The following is a 13,713-nucleotide window of genomic DNA, read 5'->3' as shown; positions in this document are numbered from 1 at the left end:
AAATTCTGACAGTGAAATTATGTGCTTGTGAAATAATTCCCATTTATAGTGGAAATAGGGAATTTTCTTTTTATTTGTTCTTTCTCATAATGTTTTTGATTATGTAATACTGATTGGTTTTTATAATGTGGATTATTGTTTCTTTTAAGTATTGTTTGATGTTAAATATTAACTCACTCACTCGCTCACTTTTAAGTATTGTTAAAATACTATCTGTTTGCTCAATGTGTTGTATGGTTATGTTGAGCATCTGGCAGCTGTTGCTAATGGTTACAGACTGACTTGGACACTCACAAGGTGGAATCAGGGGACACTACTCTGCAGGTTGCTGTGGAGATGCCCTTTGACATTCGTTCAATACAGTGTCCTTCACATAAGGTCAAAATCAAGGTAAGAAGCATTCTCTTGAATCTTTGATTTATTTCTAATGAACAAATTTATCCATAAAGGTAAGTTTCAATATCTAATATCAGACTATTGAAATTGACAAATATCTGAACAGTTTGGCTGTAGAATATATATATGCTAAGGTGAGCTACAGTGCTGTTCAAAATAAAGCTGTCCTAAGATTGATGGTACATATTATACCATGTACCGATGTTGTTGGTTACCGCCTCCGTGGTCTAGTGGTAGAGCGTCTGCTCGGAGACCGCCTCCATCGTCTAGTGGTAGAGCGTCTGCTCGGAGACCGCCTCCATCGTCTAGTGGTAGAGCGTCTGCTCGGAGACCGCCTCCATCGTCTAGTGGTAGAGCGTCTGCTCGGAGACCGCCTCCATCGTCTAGTGGTAGAGCGTCTGCTCGGAGACCGCCTCCATCTTCTAGTGGTAGAGCGTCCGCTCCGAGACCGCCTCCATGGTCTAGTGGTAGAACATCCACTTGGAGACCGCCTCTAAGGTCTAGTGGTAGAGCGTCCGCTCTGAGCCCGCCTCCATCGTCTAGTGGTAGAGCGTCGGCTAAGAGGCCGCCTCCATGGTCTAGTGGTAGGGCGTCCACTCGGAGACCGCCTGTATGGTCTAGTGGTAGAGCGTCCGCTCAGAGACCGCCTCCATGGTCTAGTGGAAGAGCATCCACTCGGAGACCGCCTTCCTGTTCTAGTGGTAGAGCATCCATTCAGACACCGCCTTCATGTTGTAGTTGTAGAGCGTTCGCTCGGAGACCGCCTCCATGGTCTAGTGGTAGAGCGTCCATTCAGACACCGCCTCCATGTTGTAGTTGTAGAGAGTTCGCTCGGAGACCGCCTCCATGGTCTAGTGGTAGAGCGTCCATTCAGAGACCGCCTCCATGGTCTAGTGGTAGAACGTCTGCTCGGAGACGGCCTCTATGGTCTAGTGGTAGAGCGTCTGCTCGGAGACTGCCACTATGGTCAAGTGGGAGAGCGTCCATTCAGAGACCACCTCCATGGTCTAGAGATAGAGCGTCCGCCCGGAGACCGCCTCCATAGTCTAGTGGTAGAGCGACCACTTGGAGACCGCCTCCATAGTCTAGTGATAGAGCGTCCGCCTGGAGACCGCCTCCATGTTCTAATGGTAGAGCATCCACTCGGAGACCGCCTCCATGGTCTAGTGGTAGAGCGTCTGCCCTGAGAGCGGTACACCAGGGTTCGATTCATGGCCGTGTCATACCAAAAACATTAACAGATGGTACTTGTTATTAACCTGCCTGGCGCTCGGCACTAAGGGGCTGGTCGGCTCTGAGTCAGTATACTGTGTCTTAGTGGGGTATTCATGTTAAACTGCAGCATGGTATCTCAGTTGGCTAGCACTAAAAAAACTGCATCTGTTTGGACTAGTACAAGCAGCCACACACACACATGCATGCACGTCGCTATAAAAAGTGCTGTAATCTTGAACGTGAAGTCAAACCCCATTTCACCTCACCTGATGTTGTTGGTTTAATCACCAAGGTCTAAGGGAGCTTATATGCAAAAGTCATCTGTCCATCTGTTAGTTGGTCTGTCATTAGCAAGGTGAAGGATGAATATGATGTTGAGCACCATCATAGGACTCATTAATAAAAGCCTTCTCCTCAGAATTGACATTATGGGTGTTAAAATGAACAATGTAAAATAATTGTCTGACTCAGAATGCACATTGTTGATGAAGGTGAAACACCGGCGTGATGTAGCGCTACCATGATGCTGCTGGCCGCCAATATCGGCTCTGGTTCTTTCAGAGGACTGCTGCCAAGGCTGTTGTGCAGATGCGTCAAGGGCAGACAATTCAAGATGGCTTCCAGCTTCTGATTGGCTTGGCTGAGATACATGTGCCCCGCATGTGGGTGGAGAGACATCCAGAGAGAGACATGCACCAGGTAGGAACAATGCTCTGGATTGTGGGCGGAGAGACATGCATCAGGTAGGAACAATGCTCTGGTTTGTCGGTGGAGAGACATGCATCAGGTAGGAACAGTGCTCTGGTTTGTGTTCGGAGAGACATGCATCAAGTAGGAACAATGCTCTGGATTGTGGTCGGAGAGACATGCATCAGGTAGGAACAATGCTCTGGTTTGTGGTCGGAGAGACATGCATCAAGTAGGAACAATGCTCTGGATTGTGGTCGGAGAGACATGCATCAGGTAGGAACAATGCTCTGGTTTGTGGTCGGAGAGACATGCATCAGGTAGGAACAATGCTCTGGTTTGTGGTCGGAGAGACATGCATCAGGTAGGAACAATGCTCTGGGTTGTTGTCGGAGAGACATGCATCAGGTAGGAACAATGCTCTGGATTGTTGTCGGAGAGACATGCATCAGGTAGAACAATGCTCTGGTTTGTCGGTGGAGAGACATTCAGTTAGAGTGGGATAATTCTCGGATCATATTTCCCTAGGTTATGTTTTGTGCAGGCTTAATTCTTTGTTTCATTAATATCATTTGTGTTAGCTTTATGTGGGAGGAAAGCCAATAGCTGCATAGTGTAGACATATATTACTTAGGTGAAATCCACGAACACAGCTGTAGCACTCGCAGACCAAGGTTCATAAATGGGGTGAATCTGGTATTCAAAACAAGGATCAGCGGATCCTGGCGTGATTAAGGTATGCAACCTTGCAAGCAAGTCAAGGCTCCTTCGACCACCACCCTCCCTTGTGAGCAGTGTCCCTAAACGTTTATTGTATTGGCCAACATATACAGGGTTGTTCTCTCTGCCCACTCTGTCTTCACTCTGTGTTGCAAGTCAAGGCTCCTTCAACCACCACCCTCCCTTGTAAACAGTGTCCCCAACGTTTATTGTATTGACACACATATACAGGGTTGTTCTCTCTGCCCACTCTGTCTTCACTCTGTGTTGCAAGTCAAGGCTCCTTCGACCACCACACTCCCTTGTGAGCAGTGTCCCCAACGTTTATTGTATTGACACACATATACAGGGTTGTTCTCTCTGCCCACTCCTGTCTTCACTCTGTGTTGCAAGTCAGGGCTCCTTCGACCACCATCCTCCCTTGTAAACAGTGTCCCCAACGTTTATTGTATTGACACACATATACAGGGTTGTTCTCTCTGCCCACTCCTGTCTTCACTCTGTGTTCTAGGCCTGCATGCTGACATTTTACCCCGAGTTCGAGGCTGACGAGGAAGATGACGTGGAGATTGTGTTCATCCTTGACCTCTCCAACTCCATGTCAGGTGACGCAGTGCTGGACGCCAAGAAGCTGCTGATGATGTCAGTGCACAGCCTGCCGCCACACTCCACCTTCAACGTCCTCTGCTTCGGGACAGGTCTGTGTCGTCCACACAGTGTTTTGACATGACTGTTTCTGCCCTCAGCATTCGTAGTCTTAAAATTATCTGCCAGACAGTTGATGGAGGAAAATTTCATGCAGCCCGACAGAAAAGTTACCGGCCATGGGCAGGCAGGCAGGCAGTTTTTTCGGACACTGCTTTCGAATCTGGAATACCACTTAAATGGAGAATCTCACCCAAGTGACTTCTGTTTTCTACATCTACATGAGTCGATAAAAGTTTAAAACTCTGAAGCTTGCCGATGAGTTTTTCCACTTTTATCAACGAGTGTTGATATATTTGATATCAAAAGACACAAGGATGAGATTTTATTTATCATCCAACAATATTCTTCCAACCTTTTCAGTTTGTAGACAGTAAAAAGTAGTGTCTTAAGTGTAAAAGTACTGTTAACAGCTTCAGTAGCAGTGATGGCATTTGATTGTGTCATCATGGTAACCAATGACATCACAATGGACTGCAAAGCATTGTGATGCAAATTCATTGCAGCGATATCTTGATCTCACCCGAGCGATATCTCCTGTGGGAACCAGTTTTAGATGATAGCACCATGTATTTTATATGTTGTATCTACGTACCAAATGCAAATTTAATTGTGTCCTGTGCATCACACTGCTGAGTCCTGAATATCCTCTACATCGACCTTGAATACCCTCTACATAGACCTTGAATACCCTCTACATAGACCTTGAATATCCTCTACATAGACCTTGAATACCCTCTACATAGACCTTGAATATCCTCTTCATAGACCCCCAACTACCCTCTTCATAGACCTCCAACTACCCTCTTCATAGACCCCCAACTACCTTCTTCATAGATCTCCAAATACCCTCTTCATAGACCCTAAATACCTTCTAAATAGACCCCGGAATACTCTTTGGATCTCTGGATGGACCCCCAAATAATTTCTAAATAGACCCCCAAATACCTCTTCATAGACCCCCGAATACCCTCTGCATAGCCCCACAAATACCCTCTGCATAGACCCACGAATACCCTCTAAATAGACCCTCGAATACCATCTAATAGACCCACAAATACCATCTAAATAGACCCTCAAATACCATCTAAATAGACCACTGAATACCCCCTAAATAGACCCCCGAATACCATCTAAATAGACCCACGAATACCCCCTAAATAGACACCCGAATACCATCTGAATAGTTCCACGAATACATCTACATAGACCCCCAAATACCCCCTAAATAGACCCCGAATACCCTCTACATAGACGCCCAAATACCCTCTAAATAGACACCCAAATACCCTCTACATAGACCCCCGAATACGTCTACATAGACCCCCCGAATACCCTCTAAAAAGACCCCTAAATACCTTCTAAATAGACCCCCAGATACTCTTTACATAGACCCCGAATACCGTCTAAATAGACCCCCGAATACCACCTAAATAGACCCCAGAAAACCCTCTAAATAGACCCCAGAATACCCTATAGATAGACCACTGAATACCCTCTAAATACACCCTTGAATCTTGCCTCCCACTGGTTCTGCTTCATTGCAAGGATCCCTGTTTTGTCTTGATGCAATAACCCAATCCAGTGCTCTTTGTTTCACTGTCCAATACATATGCAAATAAGGTGCCCCGACAGGAAGTACTTCCAGGCGGCAGCCTGCAGCCATGTGATACCAGGTTGTGTAGACCTTGGAATCCTGATGTGTGTCAACAAACATGGCTGCCAGTCATTTGGCACTATATGATGAATGGGCAGTTCACTCAGGCATTGTATTCCTACACAGTTCCAGGCCTTGATCCTTCATGCTTTTAATAATGATGCTATCTGATGAAGAGATTATCACGCTTCTGTGTTTCTGTATTGTAGATATCATAGATTAGGAATAAGCAGCAAGTTTTGAATTCTACAATTTATGTTCCTACTATATGGCATCTTGTGTCGTATGTTGTCGTGCAGGCCACCAGGAACTCTTCCCAACCAGCCAGCCAAACACAAAGACCAGCATCCAGGCTGTGGAGAAGTTCCTTAAGGTAGGTTGAGTCTGGTTGCCAGGCAACCTTGGCGCTATTTGGGATGACAGCTCTTGGATACTTACAATGGGAGACAACGGAGGGAATTTTTACTTCTGTCAATTATAAACACTAATGTGAGGTATTTATTGCAATAATGGAACTACCGTTGTTTCTGGAAAACAAGATGTTACCTTTGTCTTCCCGTAATGCACCTGTGCTTAGCTTTATTGTAAAGGCATATGAGTCCCTATGTTTGTAGTTTCAGTAGTCTGGGGAAGTAGAAAAGTACCTGGGTTTGAGCCGGGTCAAAAATGTACTACATAAATTAGGACCAGGTATGTTCACTATCAGAATTTGTTGGTCCACACAAACTTTGGATAGTCGAGATGGGCATCAATGTCTACTATTAATATTTGACTGGCCATAGATGTTTTGCCATCAGGGGAGGAACTTCAATCATGTACAGTTCGATCAATTGTTATAAACTTAATATAATAAACCTCACATATAACATTGAATGGAAGGATTTGTGGGAAGGATAGATCGAGAAATTTGTTTGCAGAACTTGGTATTGACTTGAATATTTATGGGTCAAGTAAGTGGATTTAAAAACAGAAGGATTTTTTTTCCGAGTGGGGGAGCACACAGATCCATCTTGGAAATGGCAGGGCATGTGATATTTTGTGGCCAATTTCAATGATCAAGCTCTGTGGTTGAATAACACTTAGGGTTCAGTTAGTCCTCCATTCACTGGGGTGAGGATTCGCTTGACATGTTTAGTTTGACTTACATCCACCATTGTTGTCTAGACGGCCTTTGCAGACATGGGCAACACAGAGGTGTTTAGACCCCTCCACTCCTACCACCTCCTCGCTTCCACCTCGGCAATCCGCAACATCTTCATCATCAGCGATGGACACATCAACAACGAGGACAGTGTGCTCAACGCCATCCTCAACAATGCTGCTCACACTCGAGTCTTCACCTTCGGTGTCAGGTACAGAGACAGAGAACTGCAGTTACTTCATCCGTAATAAGGGACTGGTAATTTATTATAGGGTGGGGTGGGGTGGGGTGGGGTAGGGTGGGGTGGGGTGTGGTGGGGCAGGGAGGATAGAAGGGGTGAGGAAAAAATGACACAAAATGGGGGTCTCCAAAAATTAATTATCACAACTATTTGGAGTGTGGGTGGGGGTGGCAATGAAAAAATGACACAGTTCCATTTTGTTCTATTATTTAAGGACTGGTCTTTTTTTAGGGGTGGGGGGATGGAATCATGAAAAAATGCTACATTTTATCCCTGAGGAGATACGACAGTTACTTGGGACTTGTTGCTGTACACATGTCACGAACAATCTTTGTCCGTAGGGTTGCTGGTTTTTCTTGTATCTCTGAGATTGGATCATTTAGTCAGGGAACCGAGGTAGAATACGTCCCCAGCAACCATTCTTGCTGTAAAAGGCAACTATGCTTGTCATAAGAGGCCACTATTGGGATCGGGTGGCCAGGCTCACTATCTTGGTTGATGCAGGTCATTGGTATCCCAATTTCGTGGATCGATGCTCATGATGTCAATCACTGGATTGTCTGGTCCAGACTCGATTAATTACAGACCGCTGTCATATAACTGGAATATTGCTGAATGCGGCGTAAAACAACAAGTAAACAAAGAAAACCTGTACTATTCCCTATGTTTCTGTAGTTCCACTGCCAACATGCACCTCCTGCGAGCCATTGCAAGAGTTGGAGGAGGAGCCTTCGAGTTCTTTGACCGGAAAGCCAAGTCCAAGTGGGAGAGGAAGGTAGGCCTTAATCATAATAATAATAATAGACTATTCATATTTGCCCATATTTCCACACCACTCAGGGGCATGTTCAAAGTGCCATTATTACCCTGGTCACTGGATCAGTGTGCACTCAAGAATCATTCTCAGCTCCCTGGGGAGTATACAACCCAACCTGTCTGTTAGGCGCTAGAAAGTTAACACCCACATTGCCATCTCATCCTACATGGTATCCATTCCCTGCTGGGTGAACAGAGTCACATTTCGAACAAAGTCACTTGCCCAAGGAGACGCCACATTTGTTACTTGTACTTCAGTGGGGGACAGGACCAAAGCCCGAGAAACTGGCAGGAGCCGACACGTGGTCACCCATCCAAGGACTCTCCACGACCGACATTGCCTAGCTTCACCTGATTTGTGACCTGTGCACTGTGCACATGACGATGGGCCATTGATGGTCATGCATCAGTGGCAGTGGTCAGCAGAAACAGTACCAGCGCAATAGGCAGGCAAAGAACTCTAAATCATTTACACAAGTTTTATTTTGGTTTAAAGCAACAATTACCAACGACAATTACTATGGTACTCTAATTCACATTTACAAACTTTTCTTAATTCCCAAATTTCTATTACAATAGCGATTACAAAATGACAAGAGTGGTGAAAGATGTTGCCTATCCTATCTCTCAAGCAAAACTGAAATTACAACGACACAGTGTGGTCGACACGTGGCGCATATTCATGCTTTTTTCATGCTTTTAGATATGTATCCGCGAAGTTAAGCAGTGTGTGTGCGAACTGTTTTCACACAGAAACGAAACAGAACGACCTGTTTAGAAACATAGCATACTTACAGAAATACGAGAGAAAATAACATACAGTCAAGTCCCGTTAATCCGACATGGTTGGTTGCATATGATTATGTTGGATTAACGAGTATGTCAGATAAACAAAATTAAGTAGTATCAATGTTCGTGGTTGATAATCAGACAACTACACAATAGATAATGAAACAAAAACGTAATAAAAAAATGAAATATGCATATTGTTATATTACATTGCGAGCAGAGTATGTTTTCTGATCATGCAACCTCTGAAGCTTAACACAAAACTGTTATGGACTGTAGGACTGATTCAAAATACTTTAAAAAGCAAAGTCTGGAATGGAAGTCGCCAATTTGAAATTGGTACCGCAAAGCTCAAGAAAGCTGCTTCTTTGTGGCTAATGTTGCAAGACTGTCGGATTAGCAGGTCTAAATAGCTCTGATTTAATCAGTTCCCATCATTAGTGTCGGATAAAGCTGATTGTCTGATTAACGAGTGTCGGATTAACAAGACTTGACTGTATATACAACCTGTGATGACAACATCCTGTTTGTCCAGGCAGAATTTATCAGTGATTATATTCTCAGCCATCCACCTCAGTGGCTCCCGTTTAGTTAGAGGTGACTAAAACAGTACATTATCTCAAACAATATTTTCATTTAATGTTCACCCTATTTGTGTATTTAATAAATGTGAAAGCAAAAAATGTAGAAAACATTATTTTTCTGAAAGAATAAACTGAAGCCTCCCCTGAACAGGTGAAGTCTCAGATCAGTAAGGCCTCCCAACCGGGGCTGACCTCCGTGGCAGTTGAGTGGCAACAGTTTGACAACGATGCAGCAACATTGCCACAAGCACCACGGCAGATCACAGCTCTGTTCAACGGCTCACGTCAAGTTGTGTATGGACTGGTGCCGAACTGCACCATGGTAGGTAGATGTGTGTGTTACTATGTTATATACCCATAGGGGAAGGGAGCTGCACAGTTCTCCTGTCACCTCCCACTGTCCTACCCAGAGTTCCATGCGGCCACTGTCCTACCCAGAGATCCATGCAGCCACTGTCCTACCCAGAGTTCCATGCGGCCACTGTCCTACCCAGAGCTCCATGCGGCCACTGTCCTACCCAGAGTTCCATGCGGCCACTGTCCTACCCAGAGCTCCATGCGGCCACTGTCCTACCCAGAGTTCCATGTGGCCACTGTCCTACCCAGAGATCCATGTGACCACTGTCCTACCCAGAGTTCCATGCGGCCACTGTCCTACCCAGAGTTCCATGTGACCACTGTCCTACCCAGAGTTCCATGTGACCACTGTCCTACCCAGAGATCCATGCGGCCACTGTCCTACCCAGAGCTCCATGTGGCCACTGTCCTACCCAGAGATCCATGCGGCCACTGTCCTACCCAGAGATCCATGCGGCCACTGTCCTACCCAGAGATCCATGTGACCACTGTCCTACCCAGAGATCCATGCGGCCACTGTCCCCCAAATACTTGCATTAGTCCATTGTATTCTGATTTCTGAAAAAGCGTGTTTGTTTATAAACAAGAGAAAAGTCCCGTCACGTGATATGTGGTGTTATGCTAAGTCACCACTGCCCCGGAGTGGCTTAATGCTGATTGGCTGTTTTCCTGTAACTTCATTGGTTAATGGTGTTTGCCGGAACTACTTTTTCCCATTCACCATGTTCATCCATCTTTTTCCACAAACAAGATTCTGCCACATGAGATTTGTCAGTTATAGTCTTCAGCATAAGGTGTTCTAAAAGTATATTTTTTATTAATCCAAATAAAATGTGGGCTGCAATGAATACACTATGAGGCGAATATGATTCGTATCACTAATATAGAGTAACAAATACGAATATTAATTCGCGAATACAATAACAAGTCAGCAGTTGATGTATTATTTGTTATATTCAGTGAAACAATAGCAACATAAATTATTTGACATGGTTGGTTAATTATTAAAATACTATACATTTATATACTGCACTTATCAGGTACTAGTATCTGCTCAAAACCGACAATGACCATTGACCACATTCCTGTCAAATTAAAAATGATAAGAGTGTTGTCTTTCAAGAAATCTATGCATATCATTTGTTCTTATGGATATTTTTAGGTACAGGGAATGTAAATGCACATGATTGCATATTCATAAATAATCAATTCAAGTTGCCACGAATAACGAATTGAATTCATGAATGCATACGGTTGGATTCACCGAATACGTGAGTGAATCGTAACGCCTCTATGGCTCACACATACAAACTAATTACTGTAAATTTGATTGACTAAATCATCTGCTATCCTGCAGGTAAACAACGTCAACATTCCAATCCCCTATAAAAGTGAATGATCTTTTGAAGATTGACGGAAATTTGTTTGGTAGAATTGTGGAACAAAATATCGCCATTGAACTGTTTTAGAGTCGACACATCCCTCATTAAAACTAAATGCAAGACATTCCAGGAAGAGTAAAAACAATATCGGGATACCTTATTGTGAAACAATATCGTAGTCACAGTATGAAACAAATTCTATGAATTTGGCGAAAGATCGAAAGACAAAGACATTGACTGTTGTTTCAAAAAGTAAGACGTATGCTCACTTTTAAGTCTGTCAAATAAACATTGCCTGATGGAAAATCAGTTTACACAGCTTGTTGTTGAGAAAGCGAAGACCGGTAAAAGTTTTGTTTTTGTTTTCGTATCGTGAGAGCTTGTGACGTTGAGGCGACTGATAGAACATGTCAACATGTGTTTGAGTTTTGTATCAACAATAATGACAAGTCATTTTTAATTCATTGTTGTACTATTATACAGGAATCAAAATGTATGTTTATCAACAAAATTCATTATATTGCTGAATTATTGCTGCTCAAATGAAATATTTCGCATATGCTGAATTTTAATGTTGAGCAAAGACTGTATGTGATCAGGTAAAATTCCATGAGATTGATGCTGTTTTACATGCATAGGAATATGAAATACGACCTCGCCTCTGTCTTAAGAGTAAAATGTTTCTTGTCTTTTTAGCTTCTTATTTAGGACTTGATGATGGGTAATAAAAACAATAAACTACTCGTGACGAGGAATGATGGATTATCTGTCCCTTGTAAAATTAATGTTGAAAGTTTGCCAAGGCTCGGGACTAACAACATTCATTTCACTCGGGACAGATAATCTGTCATACGTTGTCACTCGTACGTTATTGTCTATAGAATGATGATGAATCTTCTTCTTCTATTGTTGCTAGAATATTTCCGAGTGCTTTGCTAACAACAAGCAAATGAACATCCAATATGATTGTGACTGTTTCAATGTAGGCGACCTTGAAAGCTGTTGTTGGAGGACAAGAAGTGTCCACGGTCGTGTCGACCTCTGACCTCAGCATCACAACTGGATTGGTAAGAGATATTAATGCAATTTGATTGAGAGCCATAAACATGAAGTTCAGACTGTGTTGTAATTAACAAACTGTCAGACAGACATGTGTTCATTATTTAAACATTGAATGTAAATGAATGTATCAATATCATATATATACTGACGGCAAAAAGTAACTGTGCTTCAATATAAATTTGACTAAAAATTTGTTTGAAAATTAAATAATGCATGTTTCAATACATATTCATGAAGACATCTCCTCGACTTTGAGGTCATAATTCACCATTTGCATGTTAAAGAATGGTGCACAATTTGGATGTTTGCGTGTTTTGTGGGAGCTTGAAGCCCCTATCTCACATTCATGAATCTGAACACGAATGAACACGATTTAACGTTTTTCCTTAAATCGTGTTAGAACGTATGAAGGTCGTGCACTCATGCGTGTTCATTCGTGTGACTGAGTGAGAACGTGGGAAACCCCCTGAAAGTGAAAGCTCATTCTACAGCCATGCCAAACCTCAGGCGGCCGAAACGGAAGCTCCTTCAAGCAAAATCTTCGAAAGGGAAACATCCTTCACAACCAACCATGGGACAAGATGAGCCAGCTGAAACCTCTGAACCACCACCAAAATCGCCAGTGAAGACTGACACAGGAATGCTGTTGTAATGCAGCTTATATACTACATGTCCCACGTGACCAAAATAAACAAAAATATGTCGTATGAAGGTCTTGCTCAGTCGTATGGAGATCATGTTTATTTTTGTAGTCGAATGGAAATCGTAATGATTCGGGTTTAATCGTATGGCGGTCGTGTTGATTCTTATTAAGTCATAGGGGCATCGTATGTCATTTGTGTTTGGTTGTATGGCAGTCGTATTGGGGTCGTGTTAAATGAAGTTAAATCGTGTTGTTTTGTATGAATATCTTATGACGGTCGTATGGGTGTCGTGTTCACTCGTATAAAGGTCGTATTAGGGTCATCGGAGGGTTGTTTTTGGTCGTATGAGGGTCTTGTTTGGTTAAGAAATTAAGAAGTTCGAGCACGAATCAACACGATTTTTCAACTTTTCTTAAATCGTGTTCGCAATTTCTTAAATCGTGTATGTGAGATAGGGGCTTGATACTCACACATGTTGTTTGTTAAGTGAACAGATCACAATGATTGTTTAGCTGTCAGGTTCTCATGAAATGCTTTGTTTACCTGTAAATAATGTAAATTATGCTTGCACAATGTCAAGGCATGCTGAAAATCAATGTTTACATGCCGTGGGTTTGCTGCAAACACGAATAGCGAAAACAAAGTTGCCAGACATTTTGATATTCATCAAAACACAATATCATCTTTTTGGAGACATTATCTCCAACAGGGCAAAACTCATGCCTTGCAACGAGCCGGTTATCCACATTTGACGTCATGTCAACAAGACAACCATATTTGATTGTCCAGAATTGACACCAAACTGCCACATTAAAAGCCAGGACAATTTCTCGTTAGGGTTAGGGATTGATACTTAGCTCCGGCTGAGGGAGCACAACATCCGGCCCTGATGCCCACCGATATGCCCAGTTTGGCCTCCACATCACCGTCAGCCACGCCTAGCTTGGTGTAGACAAAATCTGATTTTCAGAAGTAAAGACTGAGACAGTATTCTGGTCACAGATGAGTTTTATCTGGACATGGTGATGGTCGTGCAAAGGTCTACAGGCGCCCAGGGGAAAATTTTAGCAACAGTTGCTTTAGTCAACATCATTAGTTTTGGGGTGATAGTGTGATGGTATGGGGTGCCATCACAAACCCTTTGTGCAAATGCAGGGACTTACGTCGCATTGCAGCTGGATAATGCCCACCCACGCAGTGCACGTGTTGTAACAGACTCTTTTTGAGGCAGCATAACATTGCTGTACTGCAATTTTGGCTGTTTCTCCAAACCTCTCCCCAATGGAACATGCCTGGGATGAGATAGAACGACCCCTA

The 13,713-nt window shown here is 43.3% G+C and overlaps 1 protein-coding gene across 1 annotated transcript in view; it reads left to right on the top strand.

Moving 5' to 3' along the window:
- The window catches only part of LOC139474099 (protein mono-ADP-ribosyltransferase PARP4-like), a 57,032-nt gene that overhangs the window by 20,821 nt on the left and 22,498 nt on the right, over positions 1-13,713 (top strand). Inside the window, exons 17-24 of the mRNA XM_071256967.1 lie at positions 277-390; positions 2,173-2,310; positions 3,530-3,716; positions 5,680-5,753; positions 6,545-6,732; positions 7,438-7,537; positions 9,103-9,273; positions 11,677-11,757. Coding sequence (XP_071113068.1) covers positions 277-390; positions 2,173-2,310; positions 3,530-3,716; positions 5,680-5,753; positions 6,545-6,732; positions 7,438-7,537; positions 9,103-9,273; positions 11,677-11,757 — 1,053 coding nt within the window. The remainder of the gene's footprint in view (positions 1-276; positions 391-2,172; positions 2,311-3,529; positions 3,717-5,679; positions 5,754-6,544; positions 6,733-7,437; positions 7,538-9,102; positions 9,274-11,676; positions 11,758-13,713) is intronic.

Source organism: Haliotis cracherodii, unplaced genomic scaffold (genome assembly GCF_022045235.1).
Source record: "Haliotis cracherodii isolate W230 unplaced genomic scaffold, xgHalCrac1.p SCAF_3, whole genome shotgun sequence".
NCBI classification, from domain to species: Eukaryota; Metazoa; Mollusca; class Gastropoda; order Lepetellida; family Haliotidae; genus Haliotis; species Haliotis cracherodii.
Note: the sequence above shows the minus strand (reverse complement) of the source record. Positions and strands in the feature narration are given on the sequence as shown.